At 39.1% G+C, this 18216-nt stretch overlaps 1 protein-coding gene across 2 annotated transcripts in view; it reads right to left on the bottom strand.

Annotated features, from left to right (window-relative positions):
* Positions 1 to 435: 435 nt before the first annotated feature.
* The window catches only part of PDZRN4 (PDZ domain containing ring finger 4), a 235716-nt gene continuing 217935 nt past the window's right edge, over positions 436 to 18216 (bottom strand). For both annotated transcript variants that reach the window (XM_088524125.1, XM_010221240.2), the window contains 4 exons: positions 16572 to 16634; positions 13119 to 13220; positions 9322 to 9438; positions 436 to 2607 (listed from right to left, as the gene is read on the bottom strand). In XM_088524125.1, coding sequence (XP_088380251.1) covers positions 1081 to 2607; positions 9322 to 9438; positions 13119 to 13220; positions 16572 to 16634 — 1809 coding nt within the window. In that variant the 3' untranslated portion in view covers positions 436 to 1080. The remainder of the gene's footprint in view (positions 2608 to 9321; positions 9439 to 13118; positions 13221 to 16571; positions 16635 to 18216) is intronic.

Here is an 18216-nt window from a genome sequence, read left to right as displayed (position 1 = left end):
ACTGGGGCATTGAAACACTTTGATGCATCTCAGCAACAAAATTAAATACTTATTTAGATGTCTTTCATTCTCTATTTCTTTCTTACCTCACTTTTTTATGAAAATAAAGAGCCACTGCTAGTTTTTCTTGCATCAGATTTTGCTCAAATTTGGCCATGTGCTCTGCTTTGTTTTTTTATTGCAAGCTCATCTGGCGAAAAGGCACACAGTAGCTGTTTGACAGCTACAATATCAATCAATCATTCAATCAACTAATAGCACCTAGTGCCACCTAATAGCAGGTGAGAAAATTCCTAAAGTTCCTAATTCATTGGAACTATTCCCTGGAATCGTGTACTATGTTTTCAAAATCTCTATCTGCTACACAAATCAGGCATGGTGAAATAATTCATTCTTTAAAGGCAAATGTTTAATTAAAATCAAAGAAGTCTTGACTTTTTTTTCTTAAAGATAAGCAATAATTTATTTCTCTTTCATCTTCACAATTATCACATATTGCCTAGCTACATGACCAATGCCACTACATAACACAGGAGAATTGCCCACCTACACTTTACTTGGACAAATACAATTGCAATTTACAGGTTAAATGTACTGTACAATGTGTTGTTGGAAAAAGGTCATTCTTATCTATATGATGGAATGTGGCATATGATTTATTAATAGATGAAATCTAAGATGTAAAACTTTAACAATTTGTTAAGCCAAGGATAGAGTATAAAGCATTTTGTTTTGGTATTGTATTGTTACTAAAGTAGAAAAAAAAGAAAGCTAGAGAAATAAATCCAGATCTTAACTTACAGGATATGTATTAGGTTAAGAAAGTAATTGGCTTCTCCATTTTTTTGTTTTGTTTTTTCTTTTCTTTTTTTTTTTTTATACAAATGAATAATATGAATATATTGCAGGATAAAGAAAGACTGCCAGGTAAAGAAGGTACCGTGAAAAAACAATGAAAAATTACTTGCTTACAAAACAAGCCAAACTATAAACAGTCACAAAATATATAAAAATGCCACATTGAACGAGGCAATCGTACTCTACCTAAACTGGTAGTACACTCTCTGAAAGAAGTTGTGTTCATACAGTAGTAACTGATAGAAAGGCATTGTGCACTCTTGTGCCATCTGGAGATTTAGCACCGTGTGTCATCAGTTCTTGTATTGTCATCCAGTTGTCCAAGATTTTCTTGTTTCTCCTCTTCATCATCTTTTTGTGACTCAGTTCAATAATGTTAATTTCCTTTTTGCCCTCACTGCCACTCTGTGGACTTTCCTTAAGACACTCCAGCCTGCTCCGCATCATGAACTCCCGCCGCCTCCTCTGCTCCTTAGCTCTCACCAAATGCTGCTTCCTCTCTTCTTTGCTCCAGTAACGACCCATCTTCATTTCACTCATCGTATCATCATCTGTCGTCATCCCGCTGCGCTCCTCTTTAATTTTTAAGGCACGTTCCTTCAGGATTCTGTCTCGAACTGGTCTCTTTGTGATATACCTTGTCCCATCACTCCTTATTTTCACTTTCCATTCCATCTTGGGCTCTGCACACTTCTGTGAGTCTTTGCACATGCTCACCAGGCTGAGCTGGCTTTGGGCATACTCTACAGCAGATTTCTGCTGGATCAGTTGCATATAACTTTGATAATGCTTTGCATGAGCTGGGATATTCCCATACCTGTAAGAAGAGCTGTGATACGGAGACAGGTAGGGAATGTGCTCACTGCTCTGCTTTTCTTGGTCTGTAAATTTTCCACTCTCTGAAGCCAGCACTGTGTCCTCAGCAGGATTGTTTTGTTCAGTGACTTTGGTTTTGGATGAGGTTGCCTCCCTGCTGCTTTGTCCTGAGGACAACTGGTTAGCCGCAACGGTGCTCCTCAGGTTTTTCCTGTTGGTGATGCTTATCATCCTCTGGAGGGAGTTATCCGGGGAGCGCTCTACAGTCAGTGGAGTGCTCCTGCAGCTTTCGGCTGTGTTGTACGCGCTGGAGCTGTCCTTGTCAGACTTCTCGGGGTGCTCCATTATATCATCCAGTTTGCCTCTTTGTACATCAACACTGGTGTTATAGTTCCTGAACCCTTCATCATGCAAAGCCCAAATGTCTCCGTATTGATCCCTCACCTTTTGAAGCCGGTGAGCTTGCATAATACTCTGACACTCGAGTTCAATATTCCTCAGCTCCTCATTGAGTAGCTGCAGCTCATGCTCTACCCCATCTTGCTCCCTTCTGTTGCACTCTATCGTGCTGCTCGAGTAATACAGATCATACTCCCCATGGTTTCGAATCTTGCACTTCAGTTCCAAGAGCTGCCGAAACCTTTCACATTCCTCATCTGGGTTTCCTATGAAATCAGATTCAATGTATTCTCCAGATGCAAAGCTTTCATTGCACTGGAGTTCAACACTTCCTAATGTGTCTTGGCTCTGACCCAGCTCCCGTTTGCTCTGCAGGGTGGCACTGTTCTGCTCCTCAGGTGCATTTTCTTGCTCTGAGCTCTCATCATTACGCAGACTTTCATCTGTAGGTCCCACCCCACTGTCCTTCTCATGGTTATTGGATGATGAGGTTGCAGTGTCTGTAGTGCCATCTTCTTCTTCATGCTTCTTTGGCTAAAATAATGAGCAAACCAAAATGATTATCAAATGCAGACCCATATTACACGAGAATATTTTCCAGCTCTGTTTTGCTTAAACAGCTGGGATCTGATTTAAGCTGAATTAGAACACTAAACAGCACTCCTAAAGCTCATGGCTTTTAAACATTTCTGAAAGTCATGCTGTGGTGGCCATACTGAGTGAAATAGATTAAGTGCAGCACTAGTGACATATCTTCTAAAGTCCAGAAAGCAAAATTCCCCTCTCTAGCTAAACCATCTCTTCGCAGGGTTTAAAGATAATGATCTCCAGATGGTGCACTGTTTTTGATTCTGGATCATGGTCAGGGACTGGTGAAGCTGAAATCCTGTCAAACTTGGGAAAAAGCTTTAGTACCTGTATCATTAAAAAAAAAAACAAACAAACTAGAGCAAGCAGCTAGTCCAACCATGACTCTAGTGCAAACTAAGAGAGTGCAAAGAAACTATTTTCATCACCAAGGCATTTTCATTTCAACCAGTAAACTCTTTATGTGCTACATAAAGACCGGCATGGTTAAAGCCTGCAGAGGGCTAGCCCTTTCTACTATACTTTCCATGCTCCTTTCTTCCACATCTTGCTTTCAATGATCTTTTGCTAATTCTAGGATTTTTTCTCAATAGACCTCTGTATTGCAGCCTTGAGGATCATTTGTGTTCCCTAGCTAGAGTTTATGTTCCTTAGAAATAAAAACAGCCTTTTACCATTAACCGTAGAACAATACTGAGTGCTTGCCATTGGCAAAATGTCAAGCTTTGAGGCTGTTTTTTTTTTTTTTAATTCACTCTCCACTCATTGTACCTAACCTATTCATATTCTTTTAATTCAAAAACTGTGAGATAATATTTCTCTAAAGGGTGTATGCTCTTTCTTTTTCAAATTGGATATGCAAAAGCATTCCTCCCTCTTCACCTTACAGAGTAATTACCCAGAGTGCACTTTATATCACCTGTTCCCCAAATATCTAAGTGCACATAGCACCAACCAAATGCTTTTTCTCTTTCAGGAGGTATAATTACAAAATTATGGGTAATGGGAGTAATAATCAAGGGAGAAAAAAGGTACAGTGCATCCAATGAAAGGTAACAAACTCAAAGAGGTCACTGTCATAATAAATTATTTTCTTCCTACTTTGACAGACAGTAAAACAGTTCTCTTTAACTTGGACTCTGTGATAATACACACTTCAATTGCTTTTCTTTGCTCAGTTGTTAGGGAAAACTAATGGCCTAGTCTTAAAAAACAAAAGCAACCTGGAAATGGAAAGTAACAGCGAAATAAAATAAATTTTGAATGAAATACAACACCAGAAGAATTCACTGTGTGTGACAGACTAGTTAAAAATCTCTGAAGGGTTGCTTTAGCAATTTCTCAGTCTCAGACAAGACATGTAAAGAAAAAGTTCTCTTTACAATAATAGTGTACATCTTACATCCATCCTTATGCACATATAACATATGATGATAAAATATGCAATAAAAATATGCAAAAATTCTCATGCAGCATGTAATTCTCTTGGCAGCAACATCTGTAATCTGTCAACTACTATCACTCACTCTCCCCAAATGGAGGAGAAATTTAAACATCATGAGAAGCAGACAGGGGATACTTCTTATTCAAGAGCTTATGCAAATATTCAATGTATATTGATGTTGTAAGATCAGATTTCTTTGGAACTTGATTTTGATTGTGCAATGGAAAAAGATGAACTTTCATGAAAAATCTGCTAGTTTCTAAAATTTACAGGTATGCTTTTTTCTCTATCAGATATCCTCTCAGATATGTCTATTTATCCATTCAAAAGCAAAGGTATCTTGGCTTTGTTGAAAAATGGAATATAAAGAGTAGTAAAAACAGCATCTGAATTACTTAAGATAATATGGAGTTTCTCTGCACTTACCATTTACTTCTTTCTTTACTCAGTTAACACATTACTGTGAAAGAGCATAAAAGTCAATTGGAAGATTTTTTAAGGCTGAAGTAGATACAGGTACATTTTAAAGAGGAGCTGGAAGAGTGGTGGGAACTCAATGTCTTCCCACACTACTTGCTTTCTAAGAGTTCTAAAATTTTATATTTTGCAGAGAGACAAAACTAAACGCCTGCAAAATTCTTCATGACATCCCAAAGTATCCAGAAAGCAGTCCAGTGGCCAGGACATTCACTGAGATTCTTGGGAGACCTGAATTCAAATTCATATTTTTCTAATCCACCTCTTCCATGTGTCTGCCACTGTGTTAGCAATTCTGATCCCTTCTTTCATGTCCTTTGTAGCTGCTCCTGCTTGTATTGACCTCCTCTGCCTCCAAACCTCTCAGCAGAAAAGGCTCCTCTACAGCCCAAACGAGTGCACCAGCCACTATACTGTGCAGTTCATTTCTCTCTGTTCCAGAAAATACAACTTACACTTGGGAGACAGCTCCATCAGATCGGGAGAGCCCTGCTGTAGAATGGCCATTGAGGTGGGCACCTTCCCCAAATGCAGGGCTCCATCTACACTAGCAAATGAGAAGTCCACTCTCTGGCTTGAAGGGTAAGTAAGTGGCATAGCTCAACTTGCATCCATATGATGAAACTCATCCCTTAAAAAGGGGTGACATCCACACAGTACCAACACAGTGACTTAGCTTCCATGAGCTGAGTTGCATGATGCTACCAGAGCTTCCCTTCTCGTCTCCAGCATGGTGCTGCATCATTAAACAAGCGTACGTGCGGGCATCACTGAAAAGTCTCTTAAGGTACCTATTTGCATCTTTAGGTGTTGAGAGAGACTTTAGAGTTTGCTATCAGCGCTTTCAGAATTGATGGTTCTTGTTTTACACACCACTTCTACCAGCAGTTTAAATTTTGCTCCTTCAAATTCCATTTGATCTGGACTGTGTGAACAGAATATGCTGTCATCTGTTCAAGTTAGACAAAGCATAAATAATACACACAATATGCACATAAAACAACATATAAAAGATAGCAAAGCACATTCCTCCTCTCTGCCGAAACCCAAAGGTTGGGATGTATTAGACCAACTATAAACACCTGTTGTATGGGCATCTGTGTATCAGGGAGTCCTGGCATTCAGATTCTTCTCCTCATAAAGCAGACATCCACTTTTAGGGAAATCCTTTACCAGGATGTGAATACAAGTAATCAATTCATTTATGAAGACTGAAAGTAATACAGACGTTTATTGCAATTTATGTTTGGGGGATATATTTCCTGCCCCCCCCCCAAAAAAAAAATCCACTGTGACTCCAGTAAGAAAGCCCCTGGCTTTCTCTTTAGCAAAGCTCCTAAATGTGTGCAGACTGAGAAACCTTTTCCAACATGAGATTATTTTAATCTTATTTTGAAAGCTAACAGACCTAATCAAGTTAAGTGCATTTTGAAGAACAGTCTCCAGTGATCAATGCATTGCTTTTGTCAATGTTATCTATTATCTCTTCTCAAACAAAGTGTTGGTTTTCAAACACACATTGTCAATCTCTTGCACAATTATTTCCCTTTAAAATACCAAAGGGCTCTGTAGGCCTCATCTTTGCAGTGAGAATGCAGATAATGAGAATGTGAAGCTGTTGGTGTATACAATCAAGCAATAAATAAACCTCAAAAGTTCTGTATTTCAGCTCCAGTAAGCATTACTGCCTATAAGAATGGCTAATCTTGCAGGAATTCAGGCACTGTCTGGTCTCATTTTACAACTTTTGCTGTATATTGGGGCTTAAGACCCAGGCTGTCACTAAAATTTGAAAACAGTGAGATTCATTTTGAGGGTTTTAGCAAACCTGGGCTCACTGGTCAGTCCCTGACAATGAAAGTGAGATTGGCCACACTTAGAGGAACTGCCAGTCTCCCCAGTACTGGAAGACTTGGTAGGCAAAATATGAGATACTCAAGCCATGGGGGAAGATAGGGATTGATTTCAATGGTGCACTAAAGGGGAAAGTGTTCTTTGGCAAATAAGGCTGTTCCTTTAAAAAAGGCCCCTCCCAAAAGACATTTTTCCTCCAGATATTTTCTCTACATTTCAGCTGTGAATATACACAAATGAATTATTTTAACCAATTCTTTCTTAATAGGTTTTGATATATTTCATAAAACTGATAAGAATTTCTGCATGGCAAATGTGTTCTGAAAGTTATCTGTGCTTTACAATGAACAGAGAAGCTCTAACAGGGAAGAAACACAATAGGTTATAGTAATGGAGAACTATATCTTTCCTTTAGGTTTACTGAACTATGCTATACAGAGAAGATACAATCCTTGATTAAATTATATAGTGGCTCCAAAACCACATGTAAAAGATACGACTATCTACTTAATTCTTTGCCATTCTTCTATTATAAATGCTACAGTTCTTTTTCTGTGACAGTTCACAGTAGAGGTTAAAATGGCATTCTGTAAAACAGACTCATATTTGGAAGGACATTCTGCTATAATGTGCATTCAATCCAGCAGCCCAAGAGATTCACGATGACAGATGATCGCAGAGCCAGAGGACTGTGTTCTGGTTCACAAAAATTATGGTTGGCACTGGAGTGGCACTGGGGTGAAACCTCTACCATCAGCCAAGGAGCTTCAAGCTCCTGAGCTTGGATACTCTGCAGTAAGAGCGGCTTCATTGCTCCAATTGTATTACATGATTCACCCAAGGAAACTGTCAAGCTCTCCTAGCCTAACAAGGAGTAAAGAACGTAATTTTCTGACTTGCTGACTCACTCCAAGGAGTCCAGAAAAGCAGAAGCTGCCACAAATTATGGATGTCCCATTATGCACCAAGCTGCATTTGGCCGGTTTGATTACTCAGCAGAAGGGCAAAGATATGTCTGGCTATCCTAAAATTACTTCAAACGGTCTAACATCAGACACCTGCGGAGAGCAAGTAACCGTAATTTGTTCAAGCACAGCTCTCTCTACATTAGTATAAAATCTCAATGGGGAAGAAAAAACTCAGCCACTTTGTGGAACATCAAAATTCAATAGCTAACACTATCCAAATCCCAAATTCAGCAAAAAGGCAGTTTCACAATATCAAGGGAATGGATATGAAGTGATTTCAGAGGCTTGGCATGTTGCATGAAGGACTAAAGGGACTAAAAAGGGGTTGTAGGTAGATATATGCAAGAACTTTCCCCCAAAGTGGGTTTTTTTGTGAAAATATTATTGTGCAAACTTAAAGGCTTTGCAAAGAACAAGCATTCTCTCTGACAGAAAATATGTGGATGCTCCAGATAGCAATTTTGATTAAGAAAATTAAAAAGATACCACTTCTCAGCACAAAGCAGGAAACAGTGCAATAGTTGACACATTTACCTGAGAAAATGAGCCTGCAAAAAGGGGTCATTACTGAAAGGCTGCTATAAATTCTGCTGCAAGGCTCCCTTCAACTCTGACCAGGGGGCTATTCTACTTTGTGCAAATACTGTAACACTTGTAAGATGAAGGATTTGAAATCTGATCTACCATATTCTAGATAAGTCTTACTAGCTAAGATATTCTGTCAGTGCCTTTGTCCCAGGGAATATTTAATTTATGCAAAGTGCTTTACCACTTTGGGTAACCACTCTATGCTTTACCAAGAGATGTTACTTAGTCTATAGACCAGTGTCAGGGCATATGGTCGGGAGGGAGCAGCGAATGGACTAGACAGATATTCAGGTCTGGAGCCTGGACAAGGCAGTGTGGGATTTGGAGGTCTTCTAGGAGGCAAATAAGTTTTCTGTTTGTGGAAGATGGCTTTCAGTCCCTCTCCCTCTCTTCACTCTGTAGAAAAATACCTGTGGCCCTGCATTGGAACTATTCAGAATGGGAAAAACAAATTTAAGTAACAAATTTATGTGAATGGAAATTGTTTCTATGCAGCTCCGGATATGCAGAAGCCAGTAAATGAAGCTCGATTTTATTTCCTCCCCTCCACTGAGCGTGTAGGCTGCCAGATCATCTGGTAGAGTTGTGAAAAAGGCAGCTTACAACTCCCACAGTAAAGTACAACGGTGGAAATCCATCCCTTTATGTCATTGTACAGCTGAGGATGCACATATATCTTTGCCACAGTCATATAACTTACAGCACATATAGGCAGGTATGAGTTAGGACAATAGCAAACTGAAACTATCCTAAGAATAGGTTTAGTTGTCTCCATTAACAAAGCATCTGACCAATTCTGTGCTGTTGGTGTAAGAAAAATCTGCTTGTACTACTGTTCCGCCACCAGCATGCCTGTTTGCTTTAACACCTCTTCTCTCTTGTTTTAAAGTAAGATTGCATGCTCTGTGGTGCAAGGGCTGGCTACACTCTGTGTGTGTACAACAAGAAGCAGCACCAGTCCCAGTCTGGAGCTCTGGAGATTCAACTCTGATACAATCTATTAAAAATAAAGAATGACATAAAATATAAACAGAAAATACTCTAGAGTTTAAAGAGGCGATAAATATGAGAGCTCAGCAAAAATGAGACTTCTGCACTTCCAATCTCACAGCTTCCTAAATTGTTTGTTTGTAAACTTGACATTTAACTTTGGTCTAAAAATTTACTGTTCTCTTTTCCTTACCTACAGCGTACTGGCGATCGCAGCATTTTAGAGACAAAGCTCTATCAAAGCCTCTGACTCCATTTTACAGTATATCATTTTATTCTCTAGTAATAAAAGAGTATACCTGGTAAAATTTCAAATGATACATTTAGTAACAGTCCTACCTGCTCCACCTCATTGGCTGTGTACTGCATCGCTTCATTATGCTGCTCTTCCAACATCTCTAAGTTTAACTCCTCTAAGAATTCATTCCTTTCATCATCCAGCCACCCTTCCTCCAGCTGCAAAGAATACATTAGTACATTATATTATGTTAGCAAGGATGCATGCTACAACAGGGTAAACCCAAATGGCAATGCTTGACTAGTTCTTTTTATCATAATGATTCTCTTCAGAATGCAAGGCTGCAGGAGTTCACTTCTCAAAAAGGAAAAAGGAAAAAAAAAAGGATAAAAAATGAAACTCTCATGCCTTTTATCCTTTCTTGAAACAGTATGACTGATTTTCTCTCATAATGAAGGAGACTGCACAGCACAGACATGATTTCCTTTCAAAAGGTATGAAAGGCAAAGCACATAATCCTGAAGCTGTCATGTTCATTACCTCCAAGAGGCCAGCGCTGAAAGGACTGGGGAGTTACTAATAGGGCCGTGAGACAATTGGTCTCTTTCCTTTAACAACCCCTGCCCCAGTGCTGTGCCTGGGTGCCAGGATCTCAATAGAAGCCTTATTTGGTACTTCTATCACAGTTTTCTTATTGATGTGCCAGGTAAACAAACAAACAGAAAAAGGAGCCTGAACTAGGCAGTGACTTGTAGAGTACCTGGGAAGAAGTCTTATCTGCTTGTTTCTTCCTAAGGTTAATATACTGCTTTAACATTTGGTGAATATAACATTAAAAAATGGATTTGAGGGACACTAAGTTTTCCTGTCTCTACATCCTTTCCATCTTTCTAAACTGCTAAACAGGCGCAGTTGGTCTCCAACCCTGCTCTTCCCCTTTTGCTCACTGAGCACACATGCACCAGCATTCACCCATTTGGGTGGTAATCCCTTGCCAGATGGTGTGTTGAAAAGAATATGTTGGTCTGTGACACTCCTGGCTTTAATCAAAGGAGAAATATTGGAAAGAAACACTTCCTGTTTTGCCATTGGTGATGGCATCAGCAGAATTGCAGAATCACAGAATGACAGAATGGTTAAGGTTGGAAGGGACCTCTAGAGATCATCTAGTCCAACCCCCTGCTCCAGCAGGGACACCCGGAGCACGTGGCACAGGGTGGCATCCAGGCGGGTTTGGAAGATCTCCAGAGAAGGAGACTCCACAGCCTCTCTGGGCAGCCTGTTCCAGGGCTCTGTCACCCTCACAGGAAAGAAGTTCTTCCTCATACAGAGATGAAGTTTCCTGTATTTTAATCTATGCTCTTTACCCCTTGTCCTGTTATATTTTTCCTTCATGTATTTATACATACTGATCAGATCCCTTCTCAATCTTCTTATCTCCAGGCTAAACAGGCCCAGCTCACTGAGCCTTTCCTCATGCAATAGATGTTCCAGTCCCTCAATCATCTTTGTTGCTCTGAAGAAGTGTGACAAAGAGATGGTAAAGCGTGCAAGTCCCAACTATTCAAAAGTAAGAGCATATCTTCAGACAACAAGTGGGAAGTAATGCGGACCAGCACCTGCAGTACAAGTACCACTTCATCAAAGCCAACACAGCTCTGCCCCACAGATGCCAAAATGAAAAATTAAACCAAATCAGTAAGCAGTAGTTTGAAGTTATACAAACAGTACAAGCAGTGATTGATGCTGTGTGGTACTTTTAACTGCGTATTAGTAGGACCTCACTCTGGATGTTTCTCTCTCAAATTCTGATGTGTTTTTGCCTGTGCCATTTAACTCTTTCCTCTTATAACAAAGAGAAACGTTGGGAAACGTTTTCCTGGGAAGAGCTATCTTCCAAGTGCTTGGGACTGTTCTTAGTTCTTTTTTTGTTGGCACTTAATTTTTATGCTTGTCCTTTAAACCATATTCTGAAACACCTTTCAGAGGTCACCCGTTTTGTTTGCTTGTCTTGTTCATTTTTTTCCCAAAGAAAGGATGAATGAGTCCTTCCCTACCAGAAACTGAACAGTTGAATTTTCCATAATGGAGGAAACTGCAGGGCTTATCAAATCTGGAGCATGACCACTTGGGTAAATCTGCTCCAATAACTTACGGAAGGGAATTCTTGTGTTATGTTACAACTTTTAGAATAAAAATACTTGACTTAGAACATGATATACATTGGGTGTACTTATACCAGTGTGAACGCACATGCCTGTGCTGCTTGTTTATTTATTAAACAGGAGGTTCTGTGTGCTCCTCTGCTCTCCTTCAAAACTTAATTATACATCAGTATTCACTGTGCAAATAAATGGTCAGAGGTGTCCCTCCCTGTTACTGAATGAATGTGCTCAGCAGTCAATCTTCAAGATTGCAATACTGCCATTACCATTTCCCATCTGAAAATGAAAGCCTCCTTAAACCCATTCTTCTTTACTATCAGAGTCAAAGCAACACAGGTAGCTGAAATCCACTGTCTGAGGACAACCTGATTTCTGAAATACTATTGCTTTCTCTTCATTTTTGCATAAATATATTTGTAGAACACCAAAATTACACTAAAACTAAACCTAATAATAATATAAAACAGCAACACCTAAACACCAAAACATTTTTATACAATGAAAGCAGTGTCTACACAGGAAGCTATACTGGTATAATTCCTTATCTTATATCAATTTCTTTTTTATGCTGATCATTCTAAACAAACACAGAGAGTGACCTTTTCCTGGGCAAGAATTTTATAAGTGGGTGGTTTTCTGTTCCCTACTGAAAAATAAGCATTTAGTAAGAATCCTAAGACTATTGTTGAAATGACTCTTTCAAAACTTATTCAGATTTCATGAAGGCTTTTGCAATATAAACTGAGGAATAGCTTTGTTTTGCTGTATTGTATTACCAATTTTATGGAAATGAATGCTGAAACTGTGACTCTGTATAACTCCTGGAATGCAGTAGAGATTCCAAATGTCACTGAATTACTCTCACTCAGTTTAATCTATACAGAGTATGCAGCTACTGAGGCTGAGAAATATCAGATCAATAGCATGAGAGACAAATGGCAACATAACTAACTTTGCTTGAACTGCTGGCAGATGGAGAGAACAGTGACAATATAGTGTCTCTTTCGCTTTGAATGGGTTATAAACAGAATATAAAGGGAAGTACAAACAGTACTCTTATTTCACTGCTACCTCACCTTTAGCCTGATGAACAACCTAACAGCTCCCTCTGCAAAGATATAAAAATTCTTAAAAATATTTTTAAAAGCTTTTAAAAATGCATCTCCCAAGATACAACTTGTCATATACATGTTTTTTTTTCTTATACAAACAAAAGGTAACAATTTTGGTTGTTTTGAAAACAATTAGAATCAGGCTTGCTGAATAGTACCATAATGAAATTCCTACTATTAATGCTTAAATTAATAGCTTATGTGTCCATTTACAAGAGCTTAAGATAAAAAGAATCATCATCAATGACCAGCAGTATGGTGTAAGCCAATATAAATGACAGAAGTATGGGAAATATATCCCCAGAATGAACAAGATATATTAGACAAGTAACATGCACTTTTTAAGTGTACTTTGCTAATAATTACTGCCGTCAGATGTATTTATATATCTACTTAGTCTATCTGCTGCAAAAGGAATTGCTTAGCTTTGGGCTAACAAGCCCTAGTAAATATCACATTATTTTATTTGTTGGCTAGGAAATAGCCAAGCTCTGGAATTATCTTTTTCCTTCTTTTGTCAGGAACTTTAGCATTGCTGTCTCTCAGCTGCTCATTAGTTATGGTGACAGTGAATGTACAGTATAATGTGGATCCTAGCTCAGTGCATCTCTTCAATCTAACCTGCATCTCTGGTCTCGCGACCAGCAACACAATTTTCTTGCATTCGTCGCTGGAGAGCAATGCCACTGCCTCTTCCCGATTCTGGACATCTTGGCCATTTATCTAGAAAACAAATGAAAGTGGCACATTAGTTTCTATTTCCACAAAGCAACATACAATAAAGGGCAAATATCAGCTCATTTGTGGTGAATGTATGGACAATGAAGCTCATGCAATGGGCTCCTCTTCAGCCCCTCAGTGGTAAGTGCCTTCACTCAATTATGCGCTTACTGTAAGAGCTGTATCGATCGTTGAAGGATGGCGGACATCAGAGGAAGCAGTTATGTTCATAAATGTCCAACCTGCGCCCTGGTAACATACATCTAGCAACACAATTAACCAGCCCCTGACAGGTGACGTTCATCTTTCTCCGTTCAGAGTAATGGAAGTGTCACTCTGAGATAATAGTGCTGGTGGAAGCAAGACTGGTAATACTACAGCTGAAATCAGTCATACTGTAGGCTTGTAGAGAGCCAATTAGAGAGCTACAGTATTATCTCTCACCAGGCAATACTTACAGGCCACTGCTTATTGCTCTCCCATTTAATCATCTTATATTTGTGTGTCCAGCTTAGTATCCAGAACCACACAACACGCATGCATTCCTGTCACAAGGGGATAACCAAAATAAAAGTAGTTCACCAGTGAGAATGTGCTTCTCTGGGCATCTTTCTGCAGTTTTTTCACTACATTTAAACAATTATGTTCAGGACTACATTGGAACAAACACATTCTGTACTGCCCAAAAATCCTACTCAAGGGAATTAAATTCCAAACACAAATGATGTTCTCCGTATGTATTCAGTTTTGTCCAATTTGCAGCATAAGAGCAGGGTTATTTTCACTCTAGCAGCAAAAAATACATGGTCTATTTGAACAGGGATGAGGACAAAACTGGAAGACAGAAGAATCTGACCATTTGGAGGAAAATAAAATATCACCCAATATTTAGGTTTTCTGTAAGGGTTCATTTTCAAAGCAGCAGGAACTTCTTAGTTGAACAGTACAGAGAAAGCTGTAGTTTTTCACGCATGCAGGTGCATAGCCTGAACACCATGACTCAAAACCAGGGTTTTAGTTTCAATTAAAGAAAACACCAGTGTACCCTGACCATGTAACTGGCAATCTGCAAAACACTTGAGACACTTCAAAGATTGCATGAAGGGATAACTGTGGTCTGTAGGAGACCAGGCAACCATCTGGTAACATACAGCTGCCCTCAGCTGAAATGTGGAGACATAGACCAGTGCCCAGAGAGGCACAGGGTAGATCTTCAGCTCCTGCACAACACCTGAGTGACTGCTCAGGAGATGTGCATCCCCTGGGGTGCTGAGGTTGTGTGAGGCTAGTGAGAAAGTGAACAATTTCAGGTTCAAAAACCTGAGGAAATGTGCTACGCTCTCATGAGATAGAAATAGAAGTACCCCCCTTCTCCTCCCAGCTTTAATCTAATGCCACCTGCTGCTCACAGAAAATGCCCCCACTCAAGGACCCTGCTTTCTCCAAACCCCCACAAAATCCCAACATAATGTCAGTGTCAACTTCCATTTCTCTGAATTATCTCATCAATAAGAGCAGATAGAGGGTCAATACGTTTTCAGAGATGAAAGTAAACCCCACATAACTCTCTGGGTGTTAACTTTAATGATCAAACTCATAGCTATATATCAGTACTGACATTAAAGTAATGCTCTAGTCTACAAGAGCACCACGGAAATACCTGTACTTTCTCTCACCCTTGGAGTCTTTACTCACAAGTGAAATGAATTTCATTAGAAACTCGAAAATATTTGCCTGACCTCTATTTCACTCTCTGTTTCATCCCTAAATTTTAGAAGAGGAAAGTAGCAAAAAATGAATACATTTCCTTACTTTAAAAATGCATAAAAAGTTGTAATGAAAGGTTTTTTTCACAAGAAAAAGAAAAAGAAAAAGAAAAAGAAAAAGAAAAAGAAAAAGAAAAAGAAAAAGAAAAAGAAAAAGAAAAAGAAAAAGAAAAAGAATGCATCTGTTTTCTGATGTTTAAAAGTTAAAAGCACCATTGTAGCCTGTTTGTTTTCCTTGGTGAGTTTTCCTATTTATAATGATATCCCGTAACGTAGCTGCATAACCCTGAGTCCCACTGAGGGTTTCCCTGCCGTCTTGCAGTAGCTGTGTGTGTTTTGTGTGGGAACATGCTCTGTACTGTGAACATTTGCTACATTCTCGACCACACAGAATAAAACAGCAGCCCCTGAAAGAGCCCTGACATTCAAATTTCCTTTTTGAAACACAGGCCACTTTGGCAAGCCATCTTGTAGATCTTATTGTGCACAGGAGATTAACTAGATTCCCAAGGCTGATATCAAGGTAAAAAATACAGCTACAGCTTTTGGCAAAGATGTTTCCTGTGGAAATGAAAAGACTGGAGGGAAGGAACAGACTGATCTTGCAACATCCAGAAAGCTTGTGTGCCTAAATTAATGAAGAGCAATTATGGAGCTGTTTACTGAAAAGCAACGTGTCACTGCCCGTAGCTACTGCTGGGGATTAAGTGAAAAAAGGTCAATATACAAGGGAAATCAACTGGAAAACAGGACTAAAATACAACAATGCAGCAAGAAGTTTCCAAATTACTGGTTTTGGTAGTTGTTTTTTGATTTTGTCACTGAGGCAAAATGTGCTATTCACTGCCAGTTCAAAACTGAAACCTACCATCATTCTAGCTATTTTCTTCTCTTTACAGCTAAACTGCCCTCTTTCCTTCCTCCAAACCTAACAGCTAATCATCTTCACTTACTGGCAATGTGCCTTATTGCATAAACCTATCTATCTTAGACAGCTGCAGGAGCAGCTTTTTACATGAGTGGATCAGCAGAAACCAAAGAAAAAGAAAGAAGCCAAGATGGTGGATTAGCACAGAACTCAGAAAAGTGAGATTTTAGTGGTAGAAGAAAAAAAATATTAAAACAAATCTGATGACCTCCCTTCACCATCTTCACTCAGGATCATCCTTTACTAAGAGTACATCTTTTGTATGAAAGGCCTCTTGCCACTTATGGCATGAGTAGGTTTTACAACAATTTATACAATCTGTGAATTATCAGAAAATTTCTGACACCCAGAGCTAAGTCTGTAGGGTCCCCGTTTAGCATTGACACCGAGATGAACACAGGAAAAATGAGATTTGCTAATAAATGTGGCAAAGAAAGATGTAGAATACAAGGGCATGAGCCAGAACAAGTTTCTCATTCTCATTTTTCAGTACATGCACTCTAGCTCCCAGCTATTGTGTTAAAAAACAGACAGACATGGATTTTCTCATCGATCACAGTAACAAAGAGAACTATCTTCCCCCATTAACAATCCATAGAGAAAATGGCTCTGCATGTTTATCTGAAGAGAGAGTTTAAGAAGAAGTTTCTTGTCACGTACTTGCAAAATGCGATCTCCTTCACGGATCCGGCCGTCTCTGGCAGCAATGCTGTTTGGATCAACCTGCACAGGACAATATTCAATAGCTAAATATGAAGAGATCTTTACTGGAAATGACCACATCTGCAGATTTGGAAACAATACCACTCCTTATTCTATACAGAGACAGTTTATAGCTTTCTTCACCGTCATATGAACTTAGAGGTTCTCTGAATAATCACAGAAGCTTGTTTTAGACAAAAGCCTAATGACAGAGAGGGCTGGGAGCATGCAATTTTCAGATTAATATTTTTCTATGTCACCATCAGGCACTAGCCTTCAGTTGCCAGAGCACTAAGAATTAATGGCAGAATTCCTCTGCCTTGGAAATTCACTACGGACTTGATTTGGGAGCATCTGACACCTCTATAAAAATGTGCCTATCTTTAGGAAAGAAGCAAATTTACTTTTCCCTCACCAAAACATTTACTACTATATGATCGTTTCAGTTATCCACCTGTTATTTCTTCTGGAATTCTGTAGCTCTCAAGGAAATAGAAAAAAAACCTCCAGCAAAGTAGCAACATTATATAGATCATTCAGGGATTCTGTATAATAGTTCTGTTCTGAGTCAGTTAATTCTGAGTTAGCTTAACTTAAATAGATGCTTAGGGCTCCATTAACAGTTTATCAAAGTCACTACAGCTCATCTCTGAGAAATGACCTACTGCTCACAGGGCAATTCTATCTATCACCTTTCACTTGATGGTTATCTTAAATCATTTATTTTGCCTCGTCACGCCATAAGCTATTCTTTCAAATCAAGCATTTGAGTCTAGGTTACATCCTCTACAGCTGTTAGAAATTATTTTCTTTTTGGGCATTGTCACAGGAAAAAAAAATGATTCCAAAGTGCTTAATCAAGTATAAAAGACAATATAATTACATTCACTTAGAGAGGTTTGAGAGATTTCTACTGAGCAAGAAAAGCAGCAAATCTTGGATATAATTTTGTAGCGTATTAAAAGATTCCAGTATTTTCTTTCTTCTCATGAGGTGATAAGATGGACCTTCATAGCAGTGCTAATACATCTGTTGGAAGATTTACTCTTGGCTAGTTTATATTAATTCTTGATCTAAAGGTGAGTTTCTCAGATCCTTTGACATTTCTGCTGGCCTGTTATTGAATCATATTTTTCACTCCTGTTTTTATGCGATCTGCTTTACTGAGATACAGGAGGATTTTCTCTACCATTCACTCTGTCCATGAGTTTCAGAACATGTCACATGAAGGTGGTAAATCGGCAATCCAATGTATCCAGGACAGTCACCAGAAAGCGTGAATGCTAATGAGTTCTTCTGCCATGTTCTCCTGAGAAAGCCAAGAGAACCTGAGGATTCATCCCATCTAGGGAGCCAGTATTCTAGCTAAACTATGAATAGTGTTAAGATAGATCATTCTCACATATTCTCCTCCCAAGCTATTCTCTCCACCTGACATTTCTTGTGTGCATACTATAACTGCAACAAAAAATAGAACTAATGAAATAATGATTAGTCATTGTTCTGATTAGTGAGGCTGCAGCAGCAGGAGAATGTGGCAGGGTGTGGAGCAGGTTTTCTCCTTAAAAATTCTGCCTGATTTCCCACACAAGGGCAAATTTAT

This window comes from Tinamus guttatus, unplaced genomic scaffold, assembly GCF_059628265.1.
Source record: "Tinamus guttatus ecotype Peru unplaced genomic scaffold, ASM5962826v1 Tinamus_guttatus_pri_ptg000206l, whole genome shotgun sequence".
Lineage (NCBI taxonomy): Eukaryota > Metazoa > Chordata > Aves > Tinamiformes > Tinamidae > Tinamus > Tinamus guttatus.
This window is presented reverse-complemented; position numbering and strand designations above follow the sequence as displayed.